The sequence below is a fragment of the Drosophila ananassae genome, chromosome 3R, assembly GCF_017639315.1.
Source record: "Drosophila ananassae strain 14024-0371.13 chromosome 3R, ASM1763931v2, whole genome shotgun sequence".
NCBI lineage: Eukaryota > Metazoa > Arthropoda > Insecta > Diptera > Drosophilidae > Drosophila > Drosophila ananassae.
The window spans coordinates 8,109,800-8,129,693 of NC_057930.1; the positions used below are offsets into that span (position 1 = coordinate 8,109,800).

Below are 19,894 nucleotides of genomic sequence, written 5' to 3' on the forward strand. Positions count from 1 at the left end.
TATGTATATGGAAGTAACCTCTGGACAGGCGATTCACATAGTTAGCAATACTTTAATTGTAAGGATAAACATCAAAACTCTTTTTTTCTTAACTCTATAGATTTTGACATTCAAGAAGGTGGAATAATTAAAAACCTTTCCAAAGACGTAAAGAATTTTTCGATAGCTTCAGTGGCTCTGAAGTTATACGTATTTTTAATTTACAAAGGTTTTGGAATTTGGTTAGTTTAAAAATTTTAATTAAAAATTTGCTCAAAAATGTATTTAAAATCCAAAATTGTTTCATAGTTGTGGGAAACCAAATTGTTTTAACAAATTAACAGATGAGAGGCCTATCCTTATGAGATTTCCACTATATAATAAATTATAAAAAAAAAACTAGAAAGGAAAGCTAACTTCAAGCGGAGCCGAATTTGATATACCCTTGCAGTTAAGCAGAAGCTTATATTATTATTATATATATCGGATCCTATAGAGTTGTCCGATCCTTATGAGAATTTCACCATCAACAAAATTTCTAATAAAAATATTGGAAACAGCCCCAAGCATCTTTAAAAATGGAATGGTTGTGCCATTTCCGATCTTTCAGTTATATGGCAGGTATAGGATATAGTTGGCCGATTCTTATGAAACATAGGATTAGATTGCCCAAAACGGAAACCATAGATAGTCCCATCATTCTAGCTTCAAAAACAACAAAGTTAAGCCAATTATCCTAATAAAATTTTGCAAATCGGATAAGATTGTCCAAAATGCAATCTGTACTAAGTTCCATCCTTCTAACTTATAAAAAAAAACCAAGTTATTGCATATCCGATCAATCATATAATAAACATGTATTATATCTAAAATAAATGCGCAATGATAAAAAATTAAAAAAAAACTGGAAATTTCGTTTTTCCAGTTTTTCTAGTTAAACCAATTGTTGAATGTAACAATTTATTTTGGGTGTGCGATATAAAATAATAAATATTAGAAAAGTATTGGCGGAGTTGGTTTGCCTGGTTTTTTTTTTAGCTTTTAATCCATGATTTGACCGAAACACGTAATTTAAGTAAATTTATATGCATTATATGCTCAGTGGGGGCATATGCATATAAAGCTTTCTACTCATAAAATTTTGCATTCTTCTTATTAACACATCAAAATTTGCCATCAAGCAACGAAGTTCGAGATTAGCCGAGTGGAGAGCGTTGTTGTTTCTAACACGGTAGGGCCTGAGTTCTAATCCTAGTTGAGGCAAAATGCTTATGTTTTACTTTTTTTAAGCTCTTTTTTATTATACCCTTGCAGAGGGTATTATAATTTTGGTCAAAAGTGTGCAACGCAGTGAAGGAGACATCTCCGACCCTATAAAGTATATATATTCTTGATCAGGATCACCTCCTGAGTCGATATGAGCATGTCCGTCTGTCCGTCTGTCCGTCTGTCTGTCTGTCTGTCTGTCTGTCTGTCTGTTTCTACGCAAACTAGTCTCTCAGTTTTAAAGCTATCGAGTTGAAACTTTGCACACATCCTTCTTTCCTTTGCAGGCAGTACATAAGTCGGAACGGCCGGGATCGGCCGTCTATATCCTATAGCTGTCATATAACTGATTGATCGGAAATGCCATAACTTCGTTGTTTTTTAAGATAGAGGGTTGGGACTTTCCACACATGTTATGTTTGACCAACATATCTTATGTGCAAAATTTCATAAGGATCGGCCGACTATATCCTTTAGCTGTAATACAACGATCGGAATTGGCAAACTTTGGTGTTTTTTAAGTAAGAAAGATGGGACTTGGTACAGATTACTCTTTGGGCAAAATAATTCAATATGTTCAATGTTGGTCAAATATAACATGTGTGGAAAGTGCCAACCCTCTATCTTAAAAAACCCCAAAGTTATGGCATTTCCGATCAATCAGCTATATGGCAGCTATAGGATATAGTCGACCGATCCCGGCCGTTCCGACTTATATACTGCCTGCAAAGGAAAGAAGGATGTGTGCAAAGTTTCAACTCGATAGCTTTAAAACTGAGAGACTAGTTTGCGTAGAAACAGACAGACAGACAGACAGACAGACGGACAGACGGACATGCTCATATCGACTCAGGAGGTGATCCTGATCAAGAATATATATACTTTATAGGGTCGGAGATGTCTCCTTCACTGCGTTGCACACTTTTGACCAAAATTATAATACCCTCTGCAAGGGTATAAAAATATAGACAAACAGACCCACTGGCTTCATTTTGAAAAAACTGTAAAAATCGAATTTCTTGAATAACTTCTGAAAGAAATGTCGGACCGGGTCGGTTGAAGTACCAATCTTCTGAGTCTTCTCATTAAGACATGAGACACTGAAACGCAAAGCAGAATTACAACAAAAGTTGCCATCAAGCAACACAGTTCTAGGTTAGTCGAGTAGAGAGCGTCGTGGTTCCTAACACAGAGGGCCTGGGTTCGAGTCCAAGTTGAGTCAATGTTTACGTTTTGCTTTTCAAGCCCTTTTTTATTTGGATTTTATTTTTTAATAAATAAACTAAAATCTGAAAAGATATACATACTCCATATTTTTTAGGGTATTGACCAAATATAAGCAGACTCCAAAAAGCAAAGTTGCCAATCAAATACACACACATGTATAAGTAACTGCAAGCTTCACAGGAGGCTGTACAAAATGGGTAGCTGCATTTACAGGACTATATCTTGAGTTAACGGATTTTGCCAGATATAAGCGATATATCGAAAGTTGCGTCATCTCAAAAGCTATCTACACGTGCAATAAAAAAAAAGGATCAGTCGAGTCAATTTTGAAAAATAATTTTTTTTCTAAAAAAAAAAGTTTATTTTCAGTGTATTTTTGTTTTTTTACTATATAGACGTTTGGTCTCAAAGAAAGTGAAATTGATATTTAAAAAACCATTTCAACGGTGTAAAGCTTTTTTTAATATCTTTCTTAATTATAAAGTTATGAATTTTTTCATTAACAAAGTTTTTTTAATTTTTTGACGTAAGCTAAAGGTATTTCAAAAAGTTGTAGAACAATAGTTGCTCATATGATAGTAACAAACATTTTCCAATTTTTTTCAGGATTTTTAAGATAAAAATAGTGCAAACAGACAAACCGACAAACCGACGCAAACTGGCTTCATTTTGAAGAAGAAGAAAAAATCGAATTTTTTGAATAACTTCTGAATGAAATGTCGGATCGGGTCGATTGAGGTACCAATCGACGCGTATTTAGCTCTAGAATGCGAATATATAAAAATATCTGGGGACTAAAATGTGTCCACCAGCCCCACTTTAGTGATAAAATTTTTTTTTACTTTCACCCTAATTTCTCCCAAACCAAATAACTTTTGGAATATGTTTCGACAAAAATTATCTAATTGAAACAATACCTTTCGATTGGTATATCATTCATTTAGATCGGTTGCCTACAGAAAATTTTTAATTCTTCGGCTATATATAGAGTTTCATCGCGCACGCCTAGGCATGCAGGTCGTCACCTCGTGGACTTCCGTCCACAGTGATCTAGACCACTGACAAAATCAACCAAGTAATTAAATATTCAGCATAATCCTTAATTGGGGCCGACATCCGTTGAATTTTTCCACCACAAAGTCTATCGATTTTCACGCCATCGCCGCTAATCGCATGAAAATGGGCCAAAATGCTGTTGCAGTCAATAAGGTAGAAATGGTGGCCGTGTGGTGCCAAAACCTGCAACAACAGTGGCAGCTACAAAAAGCAACTACAACTACTACTACTACTGCCGCAAATGCGAAAACGATGACGGCTTTGATGCCACTTCAAATGGAAACGTTCCGATGCATCATCCACGCGACCGTCTGTTTGCAAGAACCACTGCCTGTGAGCATTGCGGGCCTTTTGTTGTTGGCCAAGAGCAACGGCATTTCCGCGCCCAGCTCCTGGCCGTGCTCACAGTTACACATGTCACAAAAACAAATATGGAAACATAGTAGGCAGGTTTTATACTCTTTTTTTTTAATTGTCTACGGCATACTGCAACCACTGTTGAAGAAACTTTTTTTTTATTTATTGTCTATTATATGTGTACATTGAATCCTTCGGCGCCTAATAGTCAAGAAAGTGTAAATCTGAACTCGGATAATCCCCATTGCTTTCGCCTTGGAAAGCCCTCCGTTTTTGCCGCGTTGGTCCGGAAATGTGCATAAAGTGGAAGTGTATTGCGCATTGGCGTGAGAAGAGCCATTGATGGGCTAGTCCTCGGCTCTATCGCCGCCCCCTTTGTAATCTTGGGGACATGCCGGAGGCGCCACCAAAGCCAGACACAGACGCTGGAAGCTGCATTCGCATGGGCATCGGCATCGGCATCAGCATCGCCAGCGCTCTTGGCTATTAACTTGCTCAAATATTTGCTTAGGCACCCGCGTTGCACTAGACGGCTAAAAACAGCAAACATAGCCAACGTAAAGCAAACAACGGTTAGGTCCTTAAAAGAGAAAAAGTGAGCGCTGGCGCGGCCCGGGAAAAGTGTCCTTTAAGCCAACAACATGACTCTATACACAAGTGTGGTAGCTTAAAAGGAACAAGGGGTTTTAGGCAGCGTTTCTAGATGTGGCCACTAAAAAGTGGCGTAGTGCTAGTATGTAGGCTGCATTCATTTTTTATACAAATTACACACTTATTTTAAAAAAAAACAGCTTTAAATAGAGCTAAATAAAGTTCTCTAAATAAAGCTAAACTCTTCAGGGCCGCTCACAATTGAAAATAAAGTAGGGCCCCAAGTTTCTTTATGGGAGACGCCCGACGAAACAAATTTAGCCATAACTCCTAATGCCCCCAAGACCTAGGCGAAATTACATTGAAATAGATGAAGACTTCTTCGTTCTCCTTCAGCCTTTGGCTCTCTCCAAGCCCTGCGGGACCTCTTTGTGCGCTGGTTCTAAAACCCTTTTTAATTAACTCGCACAAACGCGCGAACAAAACACGCTTGCCAGTCACAAAGTAACGGCAAGCGGCGCGAGTCGAAAACGCGTTTGCCAACCATTTTTATTTGGCGTTACCAAAGGCAGTGAAAGACCTGGCCAAAACAGATACTCCAGGCCCCACCAGGTTCCCTCCCATTCCCCCAGCGCACCCTTGGTATCTTTCACTTTGCCAGACATCCGCCCCCGCCCAACATCCTTATCCGCACAACCCCTCAGCTTTACAAATTGTATTTCAACGGTTTCGCGCTTCATTAAAATTGCTGTTAAAATAACACACGCATACGCAGCAAGGATGCGGGGCAAGGATGCGGAAGTGGAGGTCCTTGCACAAGGACGTATAGAAATAGCTAGCGACCTCACGAGTGTGTGTGTGTATCTGCCTCTGCGAGTGTGTTTTTGAGTGCGTGTACCAACTGACAAGGCTTACAATATGATTTTGTGGTTCTGTTCACTTTTTTTCACTCCCAACTCCTAGCCAGCTTGTACGTTAAAAAATTGCTTCCCCTCATATAAGCACAACATTCAACGTACTCATGGCAGAAGAGTTAACCCATTGCTTTGAGGGGATTTCTTTATTTTGTTTTTGAGAGTTCGTGCAACTGGGGCATTGATAGTTTGCCGAGTTTGTTTAACAGCCGAACAAGTGAACACCACAGAACTTTGAAATATTTATCAAGTTTGGAGGAAAGTTAGAGCCCTAATGGTGGTGTTTGGTTTTCAGATTAGATTGGTAATCCCGCATTTATGAGTCTTTATTCCGACCCTAAAGGATTCTCGTCAGCCAAAGTGTCACAAAATCTCACACCTCGACACCCCAAAGGGTTAAAAAGAGCCCATTTTTTCGGCGGTATTCGTATTTTTTCTTGTCTTCTCTGAGGGCATAGGCGGTTTTTGTTTCCAGTGTTTATTTATTTTATGGCCCTTTTTTTGCTGAAGTTTCAAAAAAAAAACGAAAAAAGTCACAACAAACAAAAAGAAACCGAAAATGTTTTCCAATTTTGTGGCCGCAGCAGACAGAAGCGAAACTCGATGAACGCCTGACTGAGTGACAACAACAGCGGCAAGGACTCTCGCTAAAGGACGTGGGGGCTGAGTGGGCGGCGGATGATTGGGCGGAAGACGGGGTAAATAGGCAGCGGAAATTCGGTTCTGGCCGAGTATATTAAAAGCCCCAAAAGTTAATGAAGCGTTAGGCGCTGCAGACGAAGCCGCAATAAAGCGGTCCAAACATAAAACAGCAAAAGAGCAGGAAATTTATTTATTACTTTGCTATTTCCGTCCAGCACTTCTGCACCGCCCTGCCACCCTGCCATCCTCTTCTTGGCCTTTAAAACCAAAAACAAAAAACCAGAAGCGTTTCAAGTTGCTACTTAAACTTTTTTCCGGCTTCTTCTGTTAGGACACGCGCAGCTGTTGATTTTAAATTGTTGTTCGCCGTTTTGGCTGTGGTTTTGTCAGCTTTTCCCGTCTATGGCATTGTTGTTGTGGTCGGCGGCTCCCTCCTTTTATTGTTTACGTGTGTGTTTATGTGTGTGGGTGTGTGTGAGGCGGCGGGGAAGGACTCGGTTTGAGCCATTGTCTTTGCCACTTGCCTCTAAGCGGCTACTTGAGCAGTGAAACTGGCACGAGAATTTGCATTTTACTTTTGCTATCTGTCTCTCTTTTTTTCTGGTTTCGGTTTCATGTTTCTTTTTTTTTGTTTGCTGCAGTAAATGCCGCAGAATGCTTGTCAGCAATTTGTCAACCTCACCAAAGTCCTTTGAAGTTGCAGGACAATGCGACACTTTCCGTGGGATTCTGGCAGAACGGCGGCCGTTTGCAGCGCGAAATAGGAATTGAATTCCATTCCAGATTCGAAATTTACTTAGCCTTTTACGTACAACACTCTATTTACAAGTTTTATTTAATTATCCTTAAATTTGAATTACTTTTCTGAGATTTTAACACACACTATCCCATCGACAGTCAAATCCAATAAGCGAATTGATGCTTTGAAGATGAAATTGAATGGAAAGAATACACATTCATCTTCTATTCTGCGATGGCTGATGCTTTAGCCTGCTTTATTTATTGACTGTTAAACTTTTCATTAGCCATTTCGTTTAATTCGCACACAATGGCGTGAGGGCAGAGGGCAGGAGCCGGGCAGAACAAATCTCAACAATGGCAGGCGAAAATGCCAGCGGAAATACGTAGCATCAACCAAAGCAACAAAAGCAACACAAACAAACAACCAGCGGCACTAAGTATAATGTATTTGTGTTGAAAGGCAACCACAGCGGCAACTTTATTGCCAGTGTGCGTGCGTGTGTGTGCGTGTATCAGAGATACAATCAGTGCGCAATTGTCTGCGCTGATGAGCAGCTGGATCCGAGAACTACCCATCCTTAAACCGACCAATTCCCAGGACATTCCCCTACACAATATTTGCCCAGCTCCCTACTCTTCTTTTTTATGACAAAAAATGCCGCGTAATCACAATGATAATGATCACACATTCGGATACACACGCTATTCCTGATGATGGGCGGTTGGGAAATATATATAATTTCTATTATGATTGCTCTGAAAGAATGATTTTCTTTTGGTCATTTTTTCAGTAAAGGTATGTTAATTGAGAAGGTGTTCTTTAAACCACTTAAGTAACCATTTAAGTATTTTTTTTGAAGAAGCTAACTAAACCACTTGACTTTATCAAATGCCTTACTTCAATATCCTTCCTGCCATCAAATAAAAAAAAGGACTTCCTCCACTTCTTCCTAATAAATATTGTGAAGAATATTTGATTTATGATTTAAGCCGTGATTGTACCTTCAAACTACTGAACAGAACTTAACCTACTTTACCGAACCAAACGTATTTTAAGCGTATTTTCTGTATGTTCCCTTTAAGGCGACAACTTTCGGGTTGAATGTGAAACTTAGGAAAATAGCAAACAGCTTACAGCCAAACATACTCACAGCACAATGTATTCTATTTAATGCTCACACGAACAATGCCCAGTGTGTGTTTGTGAGTGTGTATCTATGTACATTGTACATGTATTATTTGTGCTAAAAACGTCGGCAAGCTGACAGCGTGGTGCCAGTCATGGCCCGCATAAGTATGCTACAAAAATGTATGTGTCTGGAAGGAGTCCAAGGAGCACACACACATACCGAGGACCACGCCGAGGCGCCCAGGCAGGGCTTAAACAAGCATTCGAGTAGTGTGACATATTACAACACCCCATCCCGCACCCACTTGCTGCCTCTATTGCAATCCACAGAACTTTAAGCGAAACTGAAACCAAAGCCTTCATCCATTTAGATGGCAAATGTCGGCTCTGGGCGAGATTTCAGTATATTTATGTGGGCAAGAATCGGTGCTTTTGTACCTAGGCACTGGAAACATTTTATGTTTGAGCTTTAAAGTTTTAAAGTGTAAGTTTAGGAATTTACTCAAATGTATATACCAATATATAAAATGTTATTCTTCAAGGACCTTTATTTTAAAAAAAGTTTTATTTAGAAGTTATTTAAAAGTTAGATTTTTTAAAACTGGATAAGAATGCTCCATTTCCTACCCACAAAATCCTCCTTGATTTCCTATTCAAGTAATTCCTTGTACGCCACAATATATTTTATTTTTCCACAGAAATGTGTCAATTTAATGGCTTGCTTCATGGGCTTGGTGGATTTGAAAGCAATACAACTTTGTCGTTTGTTTTATTCTGCTTTTTTGTGGTCAGGGCTGCGGTTTTGAAAAATAAATGGACCAAGCTAGAATATATACTTTGATGATGCAATTTCAATTGTGTTGTTAATTGTGCAAAGTGCGGTAAACCGAGCCTTTAAAATATGTTAGTAGCAATAAAATTAACCCGCTTTCGGCCGAAATGTGTAGGCTTAATATTTCATTTTAAAAGCTTTAAGGCCATCGGTAGGTATTTCCATTCATTAAGCCCGAACTAAAAAATTGGGGAAAAGTAACCGGATTTCCTTTTAATCGCCCCTCTCGCAATGCCCATTAACAGAATCATAAATTATTAACTAGGCACGAAAATCTGCAGCTGGATAAAGGCCCTCAGCCAGAAAAGTGCGCTCAAGCAGACAAGGGCCCAGGGCCCAAGTGGCTTGGGGGATACATGAAATATCCCAAAAAAAAGAAATACTAAAAGGAGCACTCCCACACACGATGATGATGACGATGACGATGCTGATAATGGAGCTTACAACTCAAAGCCAGGGCGGTTATCTACATGAAAATACGTACACTGACTCTGCCTCAAAAAAAACAAAAACATTGAGAGGCAAGAGCCAACATTTCCTGTTGTTACACAAATTGTGAACAATTTTCCTAGTTCAGCTTTGTTTTTCTTACTTCTTGTTTTTGTTACGTTGGCAGGGAAAACCGACTCCGTAACGCCTCTATTGTTCTGCCCAAAATATGACGGAAATACATTCAACTTTCCTGGTCCAATATCCTGGCAAACAAAAAAATGGCAAATAAACGAAAACCAATACTGTATCGATAGCCCAAAAGACCAATCTCAAAATTTGGGTCGAGTGCTATTGTGTACATATATGGAGAATATTAAATCAACAGGATATGCTACGTGATTTAGACATTGCCAAGATAAATACGTACAGTAGAAATAGTATATTTGAAGAGTCCTTAAAATTACGGTATTAGGTATAGGTATTTCCATTCATTAAGCCCGAACTAAAAAATTGGGGAAAAGTAACCGGATTTCCTTTTAATCGCCCCTCTCGCAATGCCCATTAACAGAATCATAAATTATTAACTAGGCACGAAAATCTGCAGCTGGATAAAGGCCCTCAGCCAGAAAAGTGCGCTCAAGCAGACAAGGGCCCAGGGCCCAAGTGGCTTGGGGGATACATGAAATATCCCAAAAAAAAGAAATACTAAAAGGAGCACTCCCACACACGATGATGATGACGATGACGATGCTGATAATGGAGCTTACAACTCAAAGCCAGGGCGGTTATCTACATGAAAATACGTACACTGACTCTGCCTCAAAAAAAACAAAAACATTGAGAGGCAAGAGCCAACATTTCCTGTTGTTACACAAATTGTGAACAATTTTCCTAGTTCAGCTTTGTTTTTCTTACTTCTTGTTTTTGTTACGTTGGCAGGGAAAACCGACTCCGTAACGCCTCTATTGTTCTGCCCAAAATATGACGGAAATACATTCAACTTTCCTGGTCCAATATCCTGGCAAACAAAAAAATGGCAAATAAACGAAAACCAATACTGTATCGATAGCCCAAAAGACCAATCTCAAAATTTGGGTCGAGTGCTATTGTGTACATATATGGAGAATATTAAATCAACAGGATATGCTACGTGATTTAGACATTGCCAAGATAAATACGTACAGTAGAAATAGTATATTTGAAGAGTCCTTAAAATTGATGTTTGCTGAGCTATATTTAAACAAACAAAATTGGGTGGAATTTTCTGTAAGCATATCTCCAGTTTTATGGATATTTTGTGATAGAATTTGAAAAAATGCCATCCAATTTTGATATTTACTCACAAATTTCATAAATGCATAATGAAAGTAGTAACAGAATTTATAAACTCACCTTATTCCGCCCACATTGAGTATGATCCGATTTTCGCCATCCATGTTGCATGCAACAGTTGTGGCAACAACAGCCGCATGCCAGAGTAATTCTTTGATGGCCCACAATCAAATCGAAACATACACTTCGAGCCTCTTCGACCGATATTCAAGAGTTTCAGCTTTAAACCTTAAAACACACACTAACCACTTTCGTGGCACACGGCGTATGAGCAATCCGTGGAATCAGCGCGGGACTTTTTAATTAGACTTGGGCGCAGGTTGCACTTTCGTAGTTTGTTCTGCACTCGCATTTGGCGGCTTTGGGTTTATGGTGTTAGCTTTGCATATCTTCCACTTCCATCGTCCTTTTTGCTCCTCGCTCCTCTGGCTTTGGCCCACGGCGCTTTGCTTATCCTTTGACTGAAAAGAGGAAAGGGAAAAATTGTTGCCAAGGACTTTAGAAAGGTTCGAGTAAGCTGCATGCCGAGTGTGGGTTAATATCCTTGCATTAATGCAGTAATGCGCTGTATGCCCCCAAGACACACTGCACATACCCGACTACTTATAAATAAAATTCTTTATGCATTGCAGATACTTCAGCCATAACCCCCCAAAGGATGGCAAAGTGCGGCAGCATTGAAACTATTTTCCTTTGACAAACGAAAATTAATTAGATATTTTTTGGCTGGGAAGTTTCTAAAGAATTTGTTCCTACTAAAAGCCATTAGGAAAAATGGAAATTCCGATAAAATGTATGATATGGCAGTGTTCTTTTGAATATGAAAGATTTATAAATAAATTTATATTTTTTTTATTAATGATTGATAGCTGTCGTTTAAAATCAAACCAAGTGTGGAAATAAGTTAAATTCCTTTGCGTTTCAGCGTATTTATTATTTGAGTGTTGTCTTATTTTTAAAAATAATTTAGCACGAGTCATATATATATCTTAAAATGTTAAAAGTCGGATAAATGAGCCTCTTGTGATGTAAGACACAACTCATCATTTCACTTTGTCAGCCCAGAATGTAATTTTAGCCTGATGAAAAGACTGACAAAATAACGCATACGCCACGTTAGCCCCAGCAGGCAATAAGCTGAATAAATTTGAAGGAAATTTCTAAAAGACCGAATACAACACAATCGACAAAAAATACAATAAGTAAAAGTCACAGGAGAGTCGAGGAAAATGTGCCTCATCACTGCGGCAGTTTTGTGTAACGAAATTGTGGCCAAAAATTGGAGACACACTTGCATCGAAAATTCGTAAAAATATATATATCCTTTTGTATATAGTACATTTTCATTTTATTTTTGGTTAGTGCTTCGGTCGCTTTAGCTGAGTATGCAAATTTTTTACTCGGCCGCACTTTAGGAGCTTTTGGGCCAGGACAAGGGCGGGCAGGCCGAGGGGCCATGTGTTCGCTGTCAAAATGACAAAATGTTGGTTAAGTGCGACGGGGGCACAAAAGTCAGAGTAGCGCGAGAGCTGAGACAAGCCGGAGAAGAGGCAGAAACCAGCGAAAAAAGAACCTAAGAGGTAGTGACAAGACCACTCCACCGATCAACTGACTGAGTGACTGACTGACTATATAAAAAGGACACTCGACAGCGGCAAAGTTTTGCAGTCGCAATGGGAATGAGATTCCGAGTGAGCAGCGACAGCCAACTGAGGGAGCATCAAGTGCGTCATCAATCTCGGCGGCGTTTAGAAAGACTTTCCATTCATTAAGTGGCTGCCTCTGCCACTGGCTTTGGCTTTGCCTTTGCCACCACCTCTGCCCTTTCCTGTGCCACCAGCCTTCGAGGATTGACAGTGGCGGTTGGGGAGCAGTTCCTCATCGCTGAGTGCTTTCGGTTCGCGCTTTGTCTTTGGGCTTTCGCCCTCCCGTAGCACCAATTCGGCGGCACCACTTCACGATTGCACCGCCTGTTAGTGGCACTTCTCAGCTGCCTCTCGGAAAGATCCAGTCCCAGCCCCAGCCTCGGCTACATTCCCTCGAATCCCCAAAAACTCCCCTCGAAATCAATCAGTTGCTCACTGAGGCCCGACATGTTCGTGGATGGGTCCTATCAAGTCCTTGGCTCGTTTGCCGTCAAGTGCCGTGCGCAAATGTATGTTAAAGTGAATAATAAGTTTTTGCCAATTTTGTATTGTGATGGAGGCGATTTATTTAAATCCCTTGGAGAGATGTTCACTTTTCTGTGTCAAGAGACGAGCCAAGCAATCGAGCTTGCCAGAAAAAATAAGTAAATTTATTTGGCAAGAAAAGCATGTATTTCTCAACCAAAACGTCTGGGAAAATGTTAATTGTGGATTTAAAAATAATGGCTAGATATTTGAAATTGTATTATACCTAAGAGTATCTCATAAACCATAAATAAATGTTTTAAAAGCACTATTTCTCAGTCCTAAATCAAATTTATCGTCTACAATCTACAGAATAAATAAGTGACCTGATTAAAATGAGAGTTTGCGTTTGCCCGAATTCTCATTTTAATTGAATATATAGGCCACGTCACTCACACGCCACATTAGCCCAGCTGGCCAAAATACAAAAGAAAAAGGACGTGGCACGCCCAACCAAACAGTTAAATGAAAATAAACCCAGATACTACTCTGACTTTGAGAATGCGGAATGTGACCTGATGCCTGCGGGAAAAGGGAAAATTCGAAACAATGCTGCCCGAGGCCCAATCGAAAAAAAAAGGAAAAGCGAAATCATAGCAAACGAGAAACTTTTAGTGAACACTACGAAACTACCACGAAACTAAACAGAACAGAACAAGTTTCGGGTCAAACAAAACATTTCCCTTTCGGTGCAACCAAATAATGTGCAAATGAAGAGGAGTGCGGGAAGTAGGGGAGCACAATGCCCATAAATCGAGTTGCGTTTTTCCTGTAAATTAAAGAGGCAACGGGGCCAAACTGGCGCTGATGATGGCGAAAATCAATGGCCAGGAAGCGAATTCCTTCGTCCCTCCAGCTGCGACGTGGCAAAAGCGCAGTGGACAAGGTCAGCAGCACAGTCATTGTACAGAGCGGAAGCCGGCAGAGCCAAAAGGCAAAAGGCAAAAGGACGACTGGCGGAAAGTTGTCGGGACAAACAGCAAAGGACTGCAGATCTTCGGAAGCGACAGGGAAGACCTTTTCCTGGTTGACGACAAGAATTGAGGAAAGTAGTTTTGAACCCCAAGCTTACTTTGAATACTCTTTCTTCTAATTACTATTTTTAATAAAAACAAATATTTTCAAATATAACTATTTTTTGAATAAAATCCTGAAGCTTTAAACTTTAAAACTAATATTTTGTATGATTCCAAATGTTGTTTCTCTTGAAGTCAAGGAATCGTAAAACTGACTGCAAAACTAGTCATAAATGAGCCAGGAAACTGCATCTGACGTGTTTGCAGGAAAAATCAAGCCAAACGACAAACAGCCCACCGTCAGATGTCATCCTTGTTGTTTGTCTCTGAGTTACTAGAGAATGCATTATTTATCAGTTCGCAGGGAAGTTCCCGACGTGGCATTCTTTCACAAAACTTTGTGAGTTCGATTCGGGAAAAGTATGAAAATTAAAAGGGACAGCTGCAGTCATTTCGGATATTGTTGGAATTGTAGCAAAAGTTTCCCATAAGAAATGACTAGGATTGAATAATTTGGAGCCAAACATATCGTATATACTTTAGGTAAAACCCAAAACTAGCCATGAATCTCAATTTCTTTATTAATAAACCAGCTATAACACATGAGCCCCATGCCAATGAACAACAAAAGGGAATTCTTTCCCTCCTCCAGGACAATAAAAAGGAGCCTCAATAATCCGACAGAGGAGCAAAAAGAGCATTGGTCCATGATAATGGCAAGGAATCCATAATTCGTTTGTCTGACCAGCTCCACAACAACCCTAGGCGTGAGGGGACGGACCCGACGTAATCGCAAAAACATTGGCCAAGGCAAAAGGCGACTCAGCAAATGGGGCGCCTAAGTAGATGCCGGGAACGAGGAAAAGCATGAAAAATCGAATTATGAATACGCCAAGACAGGGATTGGGGGGTTGTGAGGGGGTGGCAGGATGGTGGGGTGGCAGCGTCATGCAGCGCATTTGAAATCATTGGCCTGTACCGAATGGGATTATCCTTAGCGCGTTTGTTGTTCGGCTTGCTTTTAGCCCGAAAATATGATTACTATTTGGCAGCAGCTTCAGCTTTATGGCTCTCAGACCCACATGCCAGGGCGAAAAGCGAAAGGGGGCTGGGGTCGGAGTCGGTGTGAGGGCGTGGCTGCTTCGGGGATTCACTCCCCCTGTCAGGCATTAAATAATAGGCCCTAAGAAATTGAATTGTAATTTATGCGATTTATTATTCCTCCCTCGACCGAGCTCGTGCTTATGTGTATGAAATATGCTTGATAGATGCATAAATAATTAGGGAAGGCATTCAGTTTATTAGAAAAGCATACAAAAACACATGATGCTTATTGATAGTAACCAGCAGGAAATATATAATGTAGTGAAGCTCTTTTAAATATTAAACTCAAATCATTCTCATTCTTTTCCTCCCTAATGGAGGCACGAATGCAATCGTTATCTTGAATAATAAATCAAAAACACTATCCTTCAGAGGCGCGTAGGAAAAGATAAATGTTTCAATTGAAAACACGTTTTGCTTCACTTTACGCCTGGACCACTCCTCGATAAACACATTTCAAAATACACAAAAAATGTAGAATTGTGCAATCATAGCATTAAGATTTATTGTCGACATCCGCAGCAGCTGTCAGCAAAGAGTGGGATTTATGTTTTCCTTTTGATTTTCCCCTCCACTCAGCCCTACTTTGCTATTTTTTGGTTGGAAACCCATCGCATCAGTCAACTCTCATTGGCAGTTATGGCCCGGACTGTGTTCCCCGGACTGTGTTTTTAGTTTGGCTGTATAGCTGTTGAAAGTCTCTTCAACTGACTGGGAGTTCTTCAACATAATGGCCCTGAAACCGTGTACACGTACACATTCGAGTATAACTTATTTTTTTTCCGTCCTCCATCCTTGACTACTATTTCTTGTTGAATGCAAACATAAAGCTAGGAAATTTCCTCCTTTTTTCGTATTTGACATGTAAAAATATTTGAACTATGCCAGCCGGAGTGGAAATAGGCGTGGCATTGGCAGCCTGTCTGAGAAACTATTTTCTTTTCATTTCCCATTGCCGGCACTGCACTTATGAAATATAATAGAACATGCATTTCACATAAATAATGTGCCATGCAATATGCGCACAGAGAGAGAAAAGATTCTTCGGTGACCCTGTTTCAGCTTCGACTTGTTTATACTGCTTTGGGTCACTACACCCACTACACATATTGAAAAATATTTCATTTCATTTCGCATCGGAAATCGCAATTTGTTGGGCAGCCAAAAGCTTGCTTAGTTCCAGTTCCAGCCTCTGTCCCTGCTGGCCTTTAATTAAAAGCAAACATGTTTGCCGGCAGAACCCAAGGCAAACACATCCCCCCCGACACTCCTTCCAGAGCAGTACATTTTATTTGCCATAAAGTAAATGTTTTACGAACTTAAATTACATTTCGGCAGAGCATTTTCCAGCCCATTCGCTCACCTTCACCTGGCCCCGTGTGTTCGCATCACGTGCTGGGTCTTCTGGTTAAATTATTTGCTTTCTGTCGAATCTTATGTATGTGATTTTGTTAAATTGTTCAAACACCACTCCTTTGTGTTGTGTTTTTCCTGACAAAGCTTCAGGTACATTTTATGGTAAGGACAAACACATTCAACGTATAATTCTGTTTCAGATAATTTTAGTTCCAAGGAAAATATTTCTTCTATAAAACAGCAATTAAAATCTAATATTTTTTTAAGGGAAACAGGAAAATATCCAGATATTTGATGAAGTGATTGTTAGCAATACAATTATTTGTCATAATCAAAGTCATTCTATTGCAAAACCTTGGGGAATGGGCTTCTCTTCTTTCACAACATACTCCAAAACGGCACTGGAAATCTGCGAATTCTTATCAAGCCGTGATTAAGTTGTGCGGAATACCAATCAGGTCACAGTGCTTCGGCGAGAACAAAACAAATATTTCAGCCACGATCTGCTGAAGATTGCAGCATGTCATCTGCTGTTAGCTATTAATGAATAACATAAGGCACTCGAAAGCTGGGAATTCTTATCAAGCCGTATTTTGCAACCCGCTCGAAATCTTGCAGAAACTTCTTTCATGGTTTCAGAAACATTTCTGAAATTTTAGACTCTAGCTTTTATAACATTTCAGAAATATTTTTTTTAAATAAATCGTAATATGATCTATAATGTATAATTCTTGGTCCTTTATCAGAGACAAACTAATTATATAAGGAAACTGATTTCAACTTGACTTGAATTTTATTCTTGAGTAAAAAAAAATAAAAATCAATCATTATTTTATTAATTTTATTAATAATTAATGATTATTTATAATTTATAATTGATTGATAATTTAAAAAGTAATGATGAAAATGCATAGATTAGTCTTCAAGAAGAAAAATGGCATAATTTGCGCTCTATTCCGTATTATATATTTTTATAATTTTTTTTTTTGATGAAAATAAAGAACAAGCCATCCCTGAATAATTTCTTAAGTTGCAGAAACTTTTTCAAAATATTTCAATTGACATCTTCCATATTTTCAGAAAAAGTTCAGAAATGTATAAATTTAACCGCATTTCGCTTCACAGAATTTCAGAAACATTTCAGAAACAATTGATACAACTTTGTTAAAACTTCGGAAGTATAACAGAAACCTTTCAGAAATTTCCGCCTTTTCATAACTGATATACTCCGTATATAAGACCCTAGAAACCTGGGAATTCTTATCTGGCCGTCATTAAGTCATGCGGAATGGCAATCATACCACAAACACATCGATGAGATCACGGCGCTCATGACAAATGGCCTGAAGTTAGATGCTCGAGAGCGCATTCCTCGGAGGCAACAAGGCATCCACATACTTATGTATATTGACTCGGTTATGTGGTGACGTCAATGGCGGGCGGTTTAATTAAATTTTCAAAGTATTTTTCATGCACTTAATTGTGTCAACGTCAGCGTCAGGGTAAAATTGGTGGGCTGATACGTTGGGAAGTGCAACAAGGCCGGCGATGCCATTAAGCGCAGCTTCCGCAGGAGCGTGCAAAAAGGAGTGTGCGAGTGGGGGAGTGGCCCCTCCTCTCTCGACGGCGGAAAGTAGGCTACACAAGTCAGTAGGTCGCAGACATGAAAGCAGCTGTTGTCAATGGCAGGCCCCCGCTTATTTCCCGATGCCCGTGGGGGCCAAAGTCCAACCAAGCAACCAAAATCCCCGCCTTCTACTGCCTCCTCCAGCGCACTCATGGTGGCTGCCTGCCCCCGCAGGCAGCCTAACGAAATATTTTTCTAGTCTACTACTTCTACTCCTCCCGGTCGACGGCCAGCTGACAGTATTTTCTAGGAATCTCATTACTAAAGCCACTGGGTTCATTTTTCCAACCACTTTCCACTCAAGAAAGTTTACCTTTACTCGCATTCTATTTTTTAAATCTCGAGTTGACTTAACCTGTCATCAAAAATCAAGGTGGGCGAAAACTTTCCGAAACTGCCAACTTTATTCCATTTTTATCAATAAAGAAAGGGCTTAAAACTTTTCATGGTTTTCGCATAAATTAATAAGGAAAACTTATGAGCATTTTTGAGCAGATGCGGTTAGGTTCCAAACTTGATTTGTAATAACTATGGATACTCGAAGAAACTTGGCTAAATTGAGCAAATATTGAAATAGTTTTAAAGTTTTTTGTTCAAGTAGTAAAAATACTATGAAAGGTGGTAGCTTATTCTTTTCCATTTTCTTAGTGCAGGTCATAGACCCTTTGCGGCTTTTCCGTTAACTTTAAACCAATTTAACCTCATTTCTGCGTGTGTTCTAACCGGCAATTAGAATTTTATTTGTTTGCGAGTCATTTTCCAATTTAAACATAAATTATTCATATTGTGTATACGCCCCATTTGCCGCAGAGCAGCACTCGACCGACAGGGACAGAGACAGAAGCAGAGCCACACCAGGCCGAACAGGCAAATAGCTGTTCGATCAAGGGAAATTACACGCCAGTGACGACAATGACAATTGCGAAATTATAAAGCAGGCGAAAAGCCATTAAAGGACATCCCATTTGCCGACGCAACCAGTCCTTCCAAGCCTCATTGTCTGCTGCATTAAGCTCACGACGTGCAATAATCTGAGCAATTGTAGTTTATGCCTCAATTTTTGTTTGCGTACATGTTTTATGGCCCTGCTCTCTCGCTCTTCCGCCTTAATTACATTTCTGGTGGCTCGTGCTCTACTCCTTCGTGATTGTCTCCTGCCCTGTTTTATGTCCTTTTTGCACTCATTTTCAGGCTTCTTGACGTCTGCTCCACAAATGCAGCTGTTTTTTTGTCGGTGTTGGTAGGACGAAGACTTGGCTGTCTGTATTTGCGGGTAAGTTAGTGTTAAGCAGTCCTGATGTCCTTTTTTGGCTTCTGGTTGGCGGCTCATAACTCAATTACCGAGCATAACGGATTTTCATTGCTCGCACGAATCTCGCATAAAAGTGAAACTTTGATAAATGTGAGGAAAGGCAACTGGCATTCCTTGGCGACTTCTTTTTACGGCACTTTTTTGTTGGGCACTTGTGACTATTTTTAGTTTATGTTTATTGGTCTTGGTGTTGGTGTTGGTGTGCTTTGTTTGGTGTTGGTCCACATAAAATGTCACCGAAGCTGACAGCCAACAAAAAACTTTTCGGCACTGCATGAGTGTCTCGCAAATGTATCGTGGGCATAGGGCCAATCTGAAAGGACCATAAATTAAACCTTTTTGCTGTTGGTTTTGGCCGAAAACGGCCAACTAAAATGTACAGAAGGGAAGCCAATGGATAGTGTCTGGAAAGCGGAGAAACAAAGACACTGGCCCAGCGATGACCCTTGAGAGGATAAAATCCATATTTTAAATAATCTTCCAAAAAGAATGTAGCCCACTACGAAGTATAGAACTTGAAGCAGTTGACCTTTTAAACAATGTGTGATTTTATTAGGTCAAAGTTCTACTCAAACTTTTTGCAAATACTGCACGAGTTTCATATAATTCATATTAAATTTTATGTTAAGTTATAAAAAAAACATGAAACTAAAAACTAGATCAAATATTTCCTTTTTAATATCCATAATTGCCTATTAACTTTTATTATTCTTTCTGGTTATTAAAAACACAAAAATTAATTCCAAGTTCATGATCCACTATCCTTACACACGACAGATGCCATTACTATAGATTATCTCCATGTCCAGA

The 19,894-nt window shown here is 39.6% G+C and overlaps 1 protein-coding gene across 4 annotated transcripts in view; it reads right to left on the reverse strand.

Annotated features, from left to right (window-relative positions):
• LOC6504696 (potassium voltage-gated channel protein Shaw) overlaps positions 1-19,894 on the reverse strand; it is a 45,364-nt gene that overhangs the window by 24,672 nt on the left and 798 nt on the right. For all 4 annotated transcript variants that reach the window (XM_014904972.3, XM_032455490.2, XM_014904973.3 and 1 more), the window contains exon 2: positions 10,559-10,959. In XM_014904972.3, coding sequence (XP_014760458.1) covers positions 10,559-10,602 — 44 coding nt within the window. In that variant the 5' untranslated portion in view covers positions 10,603-10,959. The remainder of the gene's footprint in view (positions 1-10,558; positions 10,960-19,894) is intronic.